Source organism: Cyrtonyx montezumae, unplaced genomic scaffold (genome assembly GCF_038088225.1).
Source record: "Cyrtonyx montezumae isolate F1298 unplaced genomic scaffold, pur_monq_1.0 scaffold_3, whole genome shotgun sequence".
Lineage (NCBI taxonomy): Eukaryota > Metazoa > Chordata > Aves > Galliformes > Odontophoridae > Cyrtonyx > Cyrtonyx montezumae.
Genome location: NW_027072034.1, coordinates 22,361,946 through 22,377,914, shown reverse-complemented (window position 1 = coordinate 22,377,914; position 15,969 = coordinate 22,361,946). Strand labels below are relative to the sequence as shown.

General features: G+C 42.0%; 1 protein-coding gene across 1 annotated transcript in view; it reads right to left on the bottom strand.

The window, feature by feature from the left end:
- The window catches only part of IPO5 (importin 5), a 36,480-nt gene extending 21,519 nt beyond the window's left edge, over positions 1-14,961 (bottom strand). Inside the window, exons 1-8 of the mRNA XM_065740805.1 lie at positions 14,853-14,961; positions 11,603-11,683; positions 6,581-6,773; positions 6,004-6,106; positions 5,672-5,768; positions 4,566-4,670; positions 1,032-1,154; positions 819-939 (exon numbers count right to left, since the gene is read on the bottom strand). Of these exons, the coding sequence (XP_065596877.1) occupies positions 819-939; positions 1,032-1,154; positions 4,566-4,670; positions 5,672-5,768; positions 6,004-6,106; positions 6,581-6,773; positions 11,603-11,683; positions 14,853-14,945 (916 nt within the window). The 5' untranslated portion in view covers positions 14,946-14,961. The remainder of the gene's footprint in view (positions 1-818; positions 940-1,031; positions 1,155-4,565; positions 4,671-5,671; positions 5,769-6,003; positions 6,107-6,580; positions 6,774-11,602; positions 11,684-14,852) is intronic.
- Between the last annotated feature and the right edge of the window lie 1,008 nt (positions 14,962-15,969).

The following is a 15,969-nucleotide window of genomic DNA, read 5'->3' as shown; positions in this document are numbered from 1 at the left end:
TTATAACATCTTACAGAATTGTAATGATTGCTTTAGAGATCTATATATCCATAACTTTCCCAAGCTTATGATTAAAAAGTGTGGCAGAGAGAGGAAAAAAAGATATCTTTCCAAAGAATAGGACACTTTGCTGTGTCAGTGTCCTCATGTGCTCGCAAGAGTTTAAAAGGCAGAGAAATAGCAGTGTGTATGCTCATTTAAAAGTGCTGCTGCTTGGACTGTCCAGAAAGGTTATTTTTAGTACCTCAAATAACCTGTGATTAAAAAAGCACCTCTCCAAAGAATTCACCATTTGCACGTTTAATAGACTAATGAGTTTAAGTGTTTACATGAGCATCTGACTTTTAAATTCACAGCTCTAAGTCAACACTGAAGCTCAACGTGCATGCCGAATTCCTTCAGCTTCCAACTGCCAGCACCACAGAGTATCTGGCCTACATACCAAACTCCAAACGTAGGACTTCAGAACTGAATGCATCAACTTTTTTCTTTTTTTTTTTTCTTTTTAAACGTTACAAATTTCCAAAGCCAGCAGAACAGCAAGAAAGCTGTATTTTCCTTGGAAACACCTAATAAGAGTCCACTGTAATTTCATACAAATTTCTGGTGACTGCATAAGCAGAGATGAATTTATGAGGAGTCGTAATAAAAAAAAAGCTTTCTCTCAGTAAGAAAATTCAACTCTGTGTCACTTCAAGTTACCAGTGATAGATAAATAAAGTTGGATACACTTTTGCCACTTGAACATCTGTGAAGTCATTCTTATAATGTAAAAGTAGATAAATTATTTCAACAATGAAAATGAATAAAATACTTACTGGCTTGTGCAACAATGTTTGTATGCCTCCTCAGCATAGCAGCGGCAGTTTCTGACAAGGTCACAATTACTTCAAGCGCCAGTTGACGTTGCATGTTACTGAGGTTGGTGTCTGCACACAGCTACAATCCAAAAGATGAGAGCCAACCATTAGAACAGACATTTCACAGGAACAACAAAAAAACATCAACTAAAAAAAAAATTCTAGCTTTACCCTCAGACTTAGCTGCAAAGTAGGTTCTAAATGTGGCCGCAAATACTTGGGAACAGAGTCTGCAATTTCTACAAGGGACTTCAGGACAGAGTCATCATTCTGATAGCAGGAATCATTTACAGCCTGCAAGGGACAAGAGGAAAGTGAGATGATTAAATAAAAAGCAAATAGCATATCGCAGGGACTACAAAGAATCACAGAATCGCTGAAGTCAGAAAAGGCCTCCAAGATCATCCAGTCCAACCATCCACCTTATCACCAACATCTCCTCACTAAACCACATACCACAGTGCAACATCTAAACATTTCTTGAACACTTCCAGGGACAGTGACTCCCCCACCTCCCTGGGCAGCCCATTCCAGCACCTGAACACTCTCTCAGAGAAGTATTTCCTAACACTCAACCTGAATCGCCCCAGGTACAACCTGAGGCCATTCCTTCTAGTCCTAGCAATAGTTAAACAAACAAAAAAAGGCCTCCACCTCCCCACAACCTTCCTTCAGGTACTTATAGAGTGATAAGGTCTCCCCTGAGCCTCCTCTTCTCCAGACCAAACAATTCCAGTTCCCACAGCTGCTGCTCATAAGATCTGTGCTCCAGACCCCTCACCAGCTTTGCTGCCTTTCTCTGGACACGCTCCAAGGCCTCAATTGTAGTGAAGGACCCAAAACCAAACACAGTAGTGGAGGTGCAGCCTCACCAGTGCTGAGTACAGAGGGATGACCACCTCCCTGGCTCCTGCTGGCAACACTGTTTTTGATACAAGCCAGGATACCATTGGCCTTCTTGGCCATCTGGGCACACTGCTGGCTCACGTTCAGAAATCATATGCAGGGTCCAAAACCCACAGACTTTCTGTAATAAAGCTACAGATTTAATCTAACTGATAAAAATTAATAGTATAACACAGAAAACCAACACTCAGCAAACATCAAGGTCACAAGTCAGATGCCAACACACAAAAAATCCATGCTTTGAAATATACAACTTCAAAAAGGCATTTCAACCACAGAAAAACTCTCCCAAAAGAAGGAAAAAATCAGCCGCCTTTTATCACTGTCATATGAGAATAGCTTTAACTTATAAACACCCACAATCCCAAGTTTGAGTAGCTCCTTATTTTTTCCTCTCCCCCCACTCAATTCTGCAGTGCCACTGAGTTAAAGTAGAACTTTCAGCTTTCCATCACAGGACACGGGAAAGGAAAAGAAGTCATGTTTGTTTAAAAGTATCTTCCCTATTCTGTAGCCACACTGAAAAGTAATTTAAAACTTACTTTTAACTGACAAGGTTGATAATTTAGTACCAAAATATCACATAGTTGACAATGTTCACAACTTCAGTGAGTAGGACACACACAAAAAAGAGAGAGCTTCCAAAGAATGGACAGTTTTTAAACATACTTGAAAGGCTTCTGAAAGTTTCATTAATCAAGTATCTGATGTTTTTCTAATGTAGCAGCATTTTTTAGACTGAACAGCTAGGTTTCTTTGTTTATAATATTTCAATCTAGAATCCAATGCCTTCGATAAAGCCACTTAAGCAGTCTACAATTTCATTCTCAATATCAAAGCTGCATCTGTTAACACCAAAAAAACACACAAAAAAAATCTCTTTGCATCTTCCTTTCTTGAAGCTATCACTTGTCCTCTGATTCTGAAGAGGTAATAATGTAATGTTTACTCAAAGTCTCTTTAGAACTCCAGATTCTACAATCACTGCAACACTGATAGTGTACAAGACAAGACGAGGTTTCTGAATCTGCATAACAAATTCAAAACACATGCTGAGTCCTAAAACATAAAGGGAGTTAGTAGTATTGAACTCCAGCAACTGGGCTCAACTGAAGTTCCAGATACTTTCTCACTGTCACTGCAAGTTAAGTCTCTTTGATACAAGCTTCAACAATTATTTCTAAAAGTTTAACTTCCAGCATAACTGCTGCAGAAATTTGACTGAAAGGACAGAATTGCTGTCAGATTTTTTATTTGACCTGATTTAAAATCACTGAAATACCTCAATAAAATACACTTCAGCAATAACAACAAAAAAAGCATCCAACTGTCTCCAAAGGTCACTCACCACTATTCTAACACATCCCATCTCCTATTTATAAACTGGGATTTTCATACCCATCTTGTGTTACCACAGCCTGAGAATCAAGTCCTCCTCACAATAAGTATTTTAAAACACAGCCTCTGTAGCATAATTCTGTGACCTACAGTTGCAAAATAGTTGAAAATTCAAGCTGCAGCACCATGGTTAATGTGCACTTCAGTAGCTAAAACGGCTTTGAGAGTTAAATCACACAACGTGGGATATTAGTCTGTAGCCTAAGAACAGCTTACTATTTAATTGTTGAATATCAAGAGAAACATTATGCCTACCCCAAGTCCTACCCAGCTCCCACTCATACAGCACTAAGTAGCCAAGGTCATCTCAATTACAGTTTTTGAGCAATATACAGTTGCCATTGTCTGATTTTGGCAGAGACTAACACACCAAACGGTGATCTCAATATCCAAATACACACCTTGTACAGCCTAGTGCATATTTTCAACATCAGTTTGTATAAAAACCAACTTCCTCTCCCTTCCCATTTAAGATCAAGCAGAATGCAAGTACCTGCATAAGACAGAAAACTTGGCACGACTTTTCTTTAGCTTGCCACAATGCTCACATGGACAAGGTTCACAGCTTGCACTGTCAAAAATAGCCTCCAGTACCAACTGCAGCAAGAAGTCTGTATTTATCCTAATCTTAGCCCAATTCAAAATAAATACTCACTACAGTTCTTAGCACAAGTACCTAGCTATTTCCACTTCTGTGTTGCTACAGAAAGTGAACTGAACCATCGAACAGCAGCCCCTCAGAGCTCAAATAATTTCTGTCCCTGTTTTTGCTTATAATAGGCTTCCCCACAAAAGTAAACTGATAAACTAACAGAATACCAACTTTTGCTCAACTGCCTCCCTCCTAAAAGGGCCCTACTCAAGTCTCAGTTGTTATATGAAGCATAAATGACTCTGTTAGCAAATTCAATTTCCTAAACAGTTAAGATAATTCTATCCAGACTGTTAATCTTACTTCGAGATCTTTGTTCAGAATCATTCTGTGCTTTCCTCTACTCCGATGAGGTATGGCATACCACAGGTAAATGACTTTCCTAATTGTCTATGAGAAACCTCCAGTCTATATTTAAAGTATATTTCAATACCACGGTTAATTTAAAAGCAGTACAACCTTCAGTTAAATACATTACAAGGAATTCAAACTCATTTATCTACACTGTGCCAGTTTATCAGCATTAAACTACTTTCCTTAAACCTTGTCAATTAGCTTTTGTTTGCAAAATTCCTTTTTGGTTTCCATCTTGCTGGTGACCAATGTCAGGTTAATTAACACATAATTAGTCCGTGTCTCAGCAAAAATTCATACACTACTGTCAGTTTGCAGGCCAATAATTTCTGCTTAGGTCCAGTCAGCACAGAGACAATAACAGCACATTATTGCTCACTCGTGTGGTTTCTTACCTGCAAGATTCCAGGCAGTAAGTCTGCAAAATGTTTAAGAAGGGGAATATTGTGCTCATTAGCAAGCACGAATGCAGCTGCAGCTCTGGCAGACAGAGTCTTGATCTAGAAGGCAGGATTAGAGAAAGAACTATGAATAATAAAACACATAATAAAACACGTTTGTCTTCTTCTAACATTAGGTCCACTGTAAGAGTCTAAGTTAGATTACCATTTTCTTTTTACTTTTTCCTAATAGACATAGAAATTAGTTTTTAATGTGGACTTTTGCATCTTGCTTCAAATTAAGGTAAAATGGTAAGATTCTCAGCACCTACATCCTTAGTGATACCAAAAAGTTTATCACATTACTCTTCTAAGTTAGCATGTATTTCCCATTTTTCCTGTTTTCACATCAAAAAAAGCTATTTCTCCCCGCTTCCCTTTCAACCTCTAATTCCCATTATTCTGAAAGCTTGATTTAAGTTTGTAAAACATGCCTCTCTGTAAAGGCATGATTTGTGGGACTTTTGAAAATGTTACTCAGTTGACTTTCAAAGGTCAGAAAAAGTAACCCATGGAGGAGCAGAAAACTGAACCCATATATCACAGCGGGGTTTCCTACACTTGCCCAGCATTTTCCTGAACAAGAGAAACACTTCCAAAGTACAATTCTCTGAACAAACCAATAAATCTGAACGCTTTCAGAAAAGCAAGGCTTGCTACATGCCCAAAGAGCAAAGCATGCATGACCAGAACAGAATGCATCTATTCTGTTAAGCAAGAGGGTTAGAAAAAGCTAGCTTAACAATGAGTTTCTGATCATCTGAGTTTAACACCGCCCACTAAAATCCCTGGCCCTGCTTTGGATCACTACAAATAGGTTTCTCCAAGCATAACTGCTAGGAAAAGGTCTTGGTCAAAGCAGTGATATGAGCCAGTGAGCCCACCTCGGGACCACGAAAACATTTGACCCTTTTGTTTTACTGTAGGCATAGTTAAAACTCCTCCAGATGTACATTGTTTTCAGGTAACAAAAATCTCCATCTGGAATCTTAATGCCTGAAACTGCTCCAATAAGCTTTTTTCACTACAAGTATCAAAGTTATCAAAAACAACGGTCTTACTGATGGATGCTCCTGATCTTGCATACACTGAACCAGCATCCTTTTAATAACCTCCAAATAGTGTTGCTGCTGATTTCCAAAAATCCCAGGAAAATTCCTGAAAAGATAAAGCCAGAATGTTAACACAAATTCACACAGTTAAACTGTAACCAGTATCTTAAACTTAACTACTGTTTTAGATATAGATTGTAACCATGTATGTACTGGGGCTTACTGAACTCTTACAACAAAATAAATGTAACTTATGATCACTTGATAATGAAGCGTTCACTACATTTTTACATATATGACTTGGGTAATCTGTGAAAACGTGGCAAAGTCTGAAAGCTGACCAGAAAATATGCAGAGCAGCTTCACGAAGTCCAACATTTTGAGAACTGACAGAATCAAATAAGAATTTCAGAACTTCTGGCCACTGGTTGTTTCCATCTTCATCTAGGTAAAACACAAAAGGGTTTTAGGATAAACAAGTTAGGAGTGGTTCTCTCTCAATTATGCAGGGCAAATAGTCATTGCTACCGAAGTTCAGAATAACCGATGTGAGGAAGCATCCAAATCACAGCATAAGATATGGCCAAAAATGGCATATCTAAAGCCACAAAGTGATCTCTACTTACTGCTATCACAGTATTCAAGAGTTTACTGCTCAGCATAACATTCGTTAGAACTGAAATGCAATGCCTTTCTAAAACTGCACGCAACTACACCTGAACTTGAGTAATTTAAAAAGCAGAATTAAGAAAACTTATTTCTGTCTGATCAAGGATAACATAAGTAAACTTTACATTTTGTTTTGAAATCCCCAAATCTATTAATACATCATGTGCACAATAATACATCATCTACACAACACAAAAGATAAATAAATTATCAACCCCTTATGCCACAATATTAGCTGATATAAAGTACCTATTAAGTTCCTGGCCAGCTCAGCAACGATGTCACAGATTTTTTTCCTCATACTGGACTGTGTTTCCAACTGAATAATCAACAGCAGCCCAGTTTTGATAGAGGTCTGATCATCGGGTGAAAGAGCAGGATAAACTTCTTCAAAAGCAGAAGACAAAAGACGCCGTAGAAGGACCGCTGCCATCTGTCTTGCCTGTTGAATGAGACAACGCATACGTTAAAGAGCTCTGATATGAAACTCAAAGAAAGAAGAGAGAACCATTTCCATGAGGTAACTGTAGCATACTCCATAAACCAGCTAATTTCTAAATGTTTTTAATCACGAAACCCTCAAAGGTATTTTTTTCTGGAGTTGAACCTCTGGACACAACTTTTGTGACAAGTTAAAAAATTAGCTGCATTATTGAAACATGTTTACAGAGCATCTCTTTGCTATTTAACCCACTGTGTTAATTATTATCCAAACAGGGTATTTTCAATTAAGAGTTGACTTCATGGAGGAGCTTTATCGGACAGTCTGTAAGCCTTTTCTCAAGCACGAAAATTTCACCCTAAATAGTCAGGAATCCAAAGTAAGACTTTCACAGCTATGTATGCACCTTGAAGAAGAGGAAGACAAAGCTTTCAGCCTGTCTCAGACCTGTAATTAACTGCTTCACTTAAATGTGAATTTGAATATAGTAATCTCAAATAGTTCGTATTATAACCCTCAGTGCTTCCTGTTTGCATACAGCAATTCCACAAGTGCATCATTTACATATTCGTATTTATTTCCAATCGTAAAAGAATCAGAAACAAGTGGTATAGCCAAATAATTCTCAATGAGTAGAACAAAACCTACAGAAAAGATGTGCACAGCACTCTGAATTACTTAATACATCGTTCACTAACGAGTAACTCTAGATGGCCAATCAGTAATTATAAATAATACCCCAAATTTCTGAAGCGTAACACAGAACAAAATGTTATTCTTTGTGACAATTTCACAGCAATAAGTCATTATTTTCAAATCTCAAATACAACATTTGTATTTATGGAACTCCAATGCACTCTCACATCTTTATCTCCTTCTCCACATCAGCACCAAAGCCACCACGCACATAGAATTAGTAGATCTGCCTCATTAGATTTAATGAAGACAGAAAGTCAACGAAGAGGGTCACAGTGTCTGTCTGTGTTGTAACTCCCATAGTAAGCCAAGGTCCTCAAACAATGCATCACAATAACAGAATGAGAGTTAGTAAAGAAAGATTCTTTCAATACTGCTTCTGTGAATCCTACTTATAACTTGCTCCCAAAATTTAAAGGTACTACAGTATAATAGTACCTTCCCTTTTGCCATTCCTAGAAAAACCAAGACTGTGAAAGATTACACTGCTACTCACTCATAGTGTGAGCTTACATAGGAGCCCTGATTGTGGAACAAATTTGCTGGGACTAAAACAGGAAAGCAAAAACTCTGATTCAACATCCTCCCATACATAGCTTTGTGTTTCTGTGCATATTCTGACATCTGATAAGGACTGGACTTGCATTGCATTCATTCCTTTACTGAATCAATACTATGCAGCTAAACAGGGAATAGAGCTCATTTCCTTACAACTCTGAACAATTTAGCTTAAAATATTGTAAGATAAATGCAGATGTACTGCAAGGTTAAAGTCAAGCACCAAAGGTAGACTGAACACAAAGATCTGCACTACAGGAATTAACTCCTGGCTATTGCTACTAGTTTAGAAAAAAAAAATCCCAAGTTCCCTAAAGTCAAGCCAAGCATCCCGAAGGAGCGATAGAAGCAATTGACTTCTAGAAATAAATGGCAAATTTTCCTCAGCAAGCATCCACCTATGTATGTAAACTACTATTATAAATTTGATTATGATGTACAATCAGTGTCAGCTCTGGTACTCTTCTCTGCTTTAAGGAAACAAGCATGTGTTTTTCCACATACACCAAAGATGCCTTTTTATTTAACTGCTACAAGACTCACATCCAAAACAAGTATTTCAAAATATCACAACTTAGAAGCAATAACTTTTGATGAAATGATGTGTGTACATTACTGAGATGCTCACATCATCTCAAAACGTCAAAGGTGTTATCATAAAAAGTAATAGTGACAGTAGCAATGAACCAAGGTATAAGAAACAAACCAACATGTAGAACAAAGCAGCATAAGAACAATGAAGAGAGATTTGGGATGCTGTGTTCTTTGCTGGCAAAGCATCTAGTTAATCATAGAATTTTGTAAGAAAAAGGCTGAGCATGTTGTGCTGCACTGGTGCAGTTCAGTCACTGTGTTTTTTGTTTGTTTCTGCTTTTGTTTTACGGCTCCTCTTAGTTCATCAAAGAGGAAAACGTGCATGGATGGAGGCAATACTTGGGATGCAATCCAAAGAGGAACTTGCAAAACTTCACTCAAGGATCCAGGCCCATGTAGAATTCAAAGTGCACAGTGCTTAAGGTTCCCATACAACTCGAAGGGAGAACTGTGGTGCAGCAGCAGTCTGCAGGCTGCCCGCCTTCCCCCACAAATACTGAGGAGGAAGCTGCCCACAGCAGTTTTCGGATTAAGAAATGCAGTTTTTGTGTGACAATATGGAGAGGAGAGAAAGAACATTCAAAAAATGTTAAGAGGGCTGTCAGTACAGCAGAAACTCAGTTTTGCACAGCTTGTTCCCGTATTCCACAGCACTTGAAAGTTCTCAGCTGTAAATTAGGACAAAATGGAAAACTGTCTAGAGTTAACCAGCAAGAAAACAAACAAGAGAATATGCACTTCTGTTCCTCTCTCAGATTTAGGTGGCAAATCAAATCTGCAAAGGAACAGCCTCTAACACTTGAAACATCCTGAGAAGTAAAAGCCCACCAAATAAATTGTGAATATATACCACTCTTCCATTAATCACACCAGTCCTAGCTTTGTAACAGAGGACTCCAGGTTCAGGATATCAAGGACTGGAGTTCAAGCCCTGCCTCAGCCCAAGGTGTACAATGTCACCAGTCACCTGGTAGAGAAGCATTCTCATTACTAAGTTGGGTGCTTCACTCCACTTCTTGTAACAGCATTATCCTGCTACCAGGAAAGCAGGAGACGAGAACGGAGGGAAAAGGTGATCACTTTCATAGTTTAGCCATTTGTTCAGGATGAGAAAACCCATTGTACAGCTAGTATTCAAGAGTTATTTCTGGTCTGCCCTAACAGTTTTTTCCCGTTCAAATAGATCCTCCTCTAAGGAGGGTTTGTAAAACCCAGTTTTGCCACCTAAATGCTAAAGTGACCAGGTTACCAGCAAGATCCCCCTCCACTGCTGCTAAAATAGTCCTATGAATCTCACAGTCTCTCCAACAGAGCAGCCCAGCTCCAGCATATAGGATGGAGAATTCTCACTGGCCTAGTTTTCAGGAGTGGGGGGGGCGGAAAGCAACGCAGAGAGAGGTTTCAGGATGAACATGGATCTGAACACAGCTGCCCTGTAGCCTGTGCAGGGTTATAAGTCTTCCTCCAGCAGCCTGTGTTCACTGGTGCTGGTATGTCAACATAATGTCTACTTAAGGTACAAGTAAACATTAAAATCTTTCTTTGGTTTGTCCAGTTATTCTACAAGTGTTAGCCTCCATCATCTCTGATAAAAGTTACCTTTACAGGTAGAAAGAAGTTACTTTGCACTTGAGCAAGTCATTGGCAAGATTCTGTAAGTTTTAGACTCTGGACTATTTGTTTAGCTGACAGTAAAAATATATATATATATATCAGTAACAGTACAGATCACATATTTATTTACACAAGCATGACTTCACAGTTGTCAACTCAGACTGTTATCATAAGCGCTCAATAAAAACCAGAAACATGTGCATACAGCTGACTTCCAGGGCACGGTATCACCTTAGAAGGAGCAGTAGATCATCTTATTTTTCCATGCAAATTTAAATACAGGAGAGATCACCCTACAACTTTGCCATGAGAAACATCTCGGAGCAGCAGGAGGGAAAACTACTCAGCCCTTCTGCAACCAGTTGCTAGTATAACACTGAAGGATTGCCAGAAGAATATGGCTTTGTATGTAGATAAGCATCAGTATTAGTAAGCTGATACTCTCTGAGCATCAAAAAGCACAAATACCGTCTACCTTGAAACTGATTGCTATCTACCAGAAACTATCATTATCCAGAAAAGAATAGTACTGTTAAAGTCTCCTTAACAATATCATTCAGAAATTCTATACAGTACATCCTTCTGTTGTCCAGTAAAACTCTACACATGAAGAAAAAAATAGCCTGAGATTTTTATTTTTAAGCTATTCAAGTTTGCAATATACAACACTGCTATGCTTTTACGATATCTAAAAGTGAAAAACACTTCCACCACAAGAACTACCTGATCACTGCAGCACGTGAGCCTTCACAGAATTAAGGGAGAGCCAAAAGCCAGTTACTATATTACCATCAAAAAAATAAAATTATATTAGTGCTTGCATTGCTAGTCATTTGTTCTCTAACTGCTGGTTGATTTAATGAGCACATCCTCTCCAGATAAGGCAAAATACAAAGTCATCTGAATAAAACATACAAAAAGCAGCTGCTACCTCATCTCCCCCCATTCTAATTTAAGAAGCACAAGATGTTTTAGACAATAAGCAAGCAAACTTTAACACATTTAGGCACAGAACCTGAAAATGGAAAGCATTTCTCCACTGTAACTCAAAGGAACATCACAGTAACACTGAGGTATTAATTACACATTTTTTAAGGAAATAACTCATTTATTAAACAAAACACAAAACCAGAAAACAGTGGAGATCTAAGCAATCACTTAATGAAAGACTACTTTTCAAACTAAATATCCTACATCATGAAGTCTGAGCTAATGAACTCTGCTCGTCTACAAACGTGCAGTAAATTAAGTTGATTCAATTAATGCCAAACTTGCTCATTAATCCCCAGATGACCATAATTGATGGCTTCCGTCCTCCTCCTCCAAGTTCCTGTGAAGAACTGCAGAACTCAAAGATTGAGACATACCTCCTCAGCAGCAGCAGTATTCCTGATTGCTTGTAGGAGGAAGGTGATCTTGGATTGACCCGGAATATTCTCATACGTCTCCTGCATGAGAAAAAAGGATGCAGCTTATTGTAAGCAACTACTAGAAAACATGTGACAAGCATTAGTATGAGCTGGCTTTCTTTTTTTAAAACAACCTAACTTCAGTACCCACACAGTTCATAGGACAATAACTTAGTAAAAAATAATAATAATTCTCAAAGTAAAACTTTCTGGACTAGTTTAAAACCACGAGTAAAGTCTTAATGACCTAAGAAGACCTGCCATGATGGAATTACGTACATGTGTACTACTGGCCACTTGAAAGATGAGTTAAGAAGCAACCGAAGGGGACCACACTCTCTTGGCAGCCCATCATTCTAGCAGCTTTTAGCGTACCAAAGGATTAAGAACTCCAGAAGCATAAAACTGAACAAGAAGTTAACAATCACTGACCAACCTGCAGTCCATGTATTTGGTTCAGTTCTTTTTCTGAACCTTTCTTCTTTGTTGGCCTTTACAGTGTCACACGGCAGCATCTTACAAAACTCAGCTACAATGAGTTGAGCAAGCACTTTTGATTTTAAAACTCTCACCTACTGTTCAATTCTATAGCATACTTTCTTCCATATCTTTCTCAAAGCACAAATCGCCAGGAAATGAAACTGCTTAAAGCCCCCCTTCTTCAGGAAAACCCCTTAATAAAAGGTGAAGTTTAACATGAAGTTCAGTTACATTGTCTTACACACTCCTGTGTTGAACTTTCTGTATCAGCTGCAGCTTTCTAAAGTTGTTACTAAGTGCTCCAAGTGAGTGCAATAACAAAACTTTTCCTACCAGAAACGTATACACGAGCATTTTAGAAGTGTAAATTCTGGTTTCTAGCACACTGAACACTAACTCCAAGCACGCTATTTTTCCACAGGTGTGATATTTAAGATAAATAACCCCTCACTGTCCAAATATTCACTACTCCACCCCGAACTCAGTGCACAAGCCTACTACTCAAGTCCTGGTTCGTTTCACTCAGTTCCCCGCCTGCCTGCTTCTCCATACTCACAGTGGCACCAGTTCTTACCAAGCCCAGCAAGTTTGTAGCACCTTAGTATGACACCTGCTGCTTTCAATGAAGTAGCTTGTCACATTTTGTATCAGACATCATCTGCCTCCACTTTTTGTACCTGTTTCATAGTAGGACTCATCCACAGGGCCCACTCACGCATCACACTCTACCTAGATGCCAGTATATACTCGTGATCAATGAGATGAATCCCTTATGAATGCCTGCATTTAATCTCATCATTTCATGGAGACTGCAAAATTAAATGAGGTTTAAGGTCATGACAAAGTCTTCTTGGGTTAACCATTTTCACAAATGTGTATATTTGCATCACAGTACTGCTTATAAACAATTTAACAAGAAATACAGAAACAAGAAGGCTCCCCGAGCACAAGCACAAGTGGATCTGAAGCCAAACTTTCAGACACTTGAATCCCTGCTCTTGCCCATACTGATAAACATGTCATTCTTTCTAGAGTTACTTTACCTCACAAGAAATGGCTGCAAACCCACCCAGCTGCTTACTGGGATCACTCTACCAGTTCAGCAAAGTGAATTCAGAGGATGCTTCTTAGAGCACAAGTGCAAGGTAGGTAAGAACAGCCCATGGCCCAAAGCTTGCTCCCTGTGCTGGTGGATACAAGGTACACACACAGATGTATGTACACATATTTAACTAATACTTTGTACTAACACTTTCCTGCCAGCTCTGATTTCTACAGCTATCCCTATGCTTCAGCCCATCAAACAGGCAATGATGATACATCTCCACCTCAAGTCCACCCTACCACCTATCACAGCCCTCAGTCCAAGCATGCATCCTTCAGTAGCCCATCCACCCATTTATCTTCTTGTGGCTTTTCAACAGGCACAAATAAATAACTGCTGTTCTATTTACCTTCAATTATTATTTGACTCCCTGTACTACCTGATACTGCTTTCTGATAGCATAGTTTATAAAACTGACTGCATAACACAGATGGTTAAGATCAAAGATTAAGAGTCCCACATGATTTCAGTAAGAAGATACTCTAATTTTGATGCGACGCTTTCCTTTTGCCTTTTGTTGAGTTCTCTACGGGGCTTAGCAGGCATGAATTGAAAACACAGAATCCTTAGAGTTGGAAGGGACCCCTGAGGGCCATTCTTCTGCAGGGAACAGGGACACCACAGCTGGACCATGTTGCCCAGGGCTGATCCAGTGGCACTTCTCTTCAGGGACATGGATAGTAGGCATGGAAGTGATGAGACGATGGTTGAAGTAAATGATCTTAATGGTTGTTTCCACGTTTAATGATTCTATGACTCCAGGCTGTGTGGAGCAGCCACGCAGGAGCAGATTGCTCAGGGACCTGTGCCATCCCAATCTTCTTGGAGGCTTCCAGGACCCAAATGGGCAGAGCCCTCTATCCAGAAATATTTAATAAATTCCAGCACGGTTCCAAGCAAGACTATGGTGGAAAAGACCAGTGGTAAAAGTCAACACTTCAGCCTCGTTTCCCAAGAGCAGCGGTTATCCCACAGGCCTTACAGCACAACCTCCCGAGGAACTCGCTTCGCTTTAGCATCAAACTGAAAATTCAGGCGCTGTGGAGTGTCCTCAGCCCCATCCCCACACTCAGAGGGACTACCGCTGCTTCTCCACAGAAGGGTCGGCGGCAGTCGCTGCCGCAGCGATTACCCGGGGGCACGCAGGGGGTCGGGCAGCGCGGACATGAGCCCACCGCCCTTTGTCACACGGCGCGGCCCCGCTCCCCGCCCCAGGCACCGATCCGGCGGGCTCCATTCGCTTCACAATGGAGAGCCTCAAAGCGCGACGCAGACAGCGAGAATTAACGTGGCTTAGCACCACAAAGCATCCCGGCCGGAACCGCGCGTCGGAAAAAAACTTTCTGCTGATAGCAGAATAACCCTGCTCGGGGTGGAATATTTCCCCGCTGACGGCACGCCGGGGCTTCACCCGAGTTAACCCCCCAGCTCCTCGGCTCGAGGACACGGAGGTGCCGCTCCCCGCCGGGACCGCGGGCGTCTCGGTGCCGCGGAGCCAACCACGGCCGCGGCCCTCGAGGGCAGCCGTGCCGCCGCTCACACGTGGGGCTCGGCCGGCCCCGCCGCCTCCCTGCCCCCTCCCGGCTCTCCCCGGGGAGCTGACAGCCGGGGCGGTGCCGTTACCTCGGCCTGCTTGCGGACCGCATTGTCCGGGCTGAGCAGGTTGCCCAGCAGGAGGTAGAACTGCTGCTGCTCCTGCTCCGTCGCCGCCGCCATTGCTGCGAAAGGGAAAGAGAGGGAGGCCGGGCGGGCGGAGACACAGGAGCGGGCGGGGAAGGGGCGGGGGAAGCCGGCCGCGGTACCAGCCCGGACGGGAAGGGGAAGGAGGAGCCTGAGCCGCGCTCTCTCCCGGCTGTCCTCCGGGGCCGGCCGCGCTCGCCTGCGCTCCTATTGGCTGGAAGGCACGGGCCTCGCCTCCCAGTAGTTTACTCTTCTATGACGTCGCGGCCGTGACTCGGGTGGCGGAGGAAGGGTGTCCTCGTCTTCGGGCCGCGGGCGGGAGGCGCGGGCGGGAAAACGCCGCGAGCGGCGTTCTGATTGGCGGGCGGTTCTGACGGTCTCGGCGGGATTGGTCGGAGGCGCGGTCGGGAGGTGCAGGCAGGGAGGGGCGGGGAGGTGGGGGGGGGGTGGGAAAGCGCGGGAGATCGCGAGGCGTCTCCTAGCTGGCTCCGTGACGTCACGTGACCCCGCCCCGTCTGCTGGGCGCGGGGAGGCGGTGGCTTGGGTTAGCGCGGACCTAGCTCATCCAGTTCCAGCCGCCCAACTGGGTTACCGTGCACGAGTTCAGCTTCTCGGGGCCCCGTCCAACCTGGTCTTGAGTGCCTCCAGGGATGAGGCACCCACAGCTTCTCTGAGCAGCTGTGCCAGCGCCTCACCGCCCTCTGAATTACAATTTTTTCCCCTAGCATCTAATCTAAACGTCCCCTCTTTCAGTTTAAAGCTGTACCTCATTGTCCTATCGCTATCTACCCACGTAAAAAGTTGATTTTACCTCCTGCTTATAAACTCCCTCCTATTACTGGAAGCTCGTAATAAGGTCTCCCCAGAGCCTTCAAAAATCCAGGCTGAAGAAGCCCAGCTCCCTCAGCCCATCTTTGTAGGGGTGCTCCAGCATCCCCCGCCCTGCTGGCCAACCCTCTTGGGATGAAGCCCTGGAATGTGGCTGAATAAAGCATAGTTAGTAAGCCCTGTGTTGGCTTGGGGTGTGTGGTTCATGATGTGCATCTCTGCAGGCTCTGGC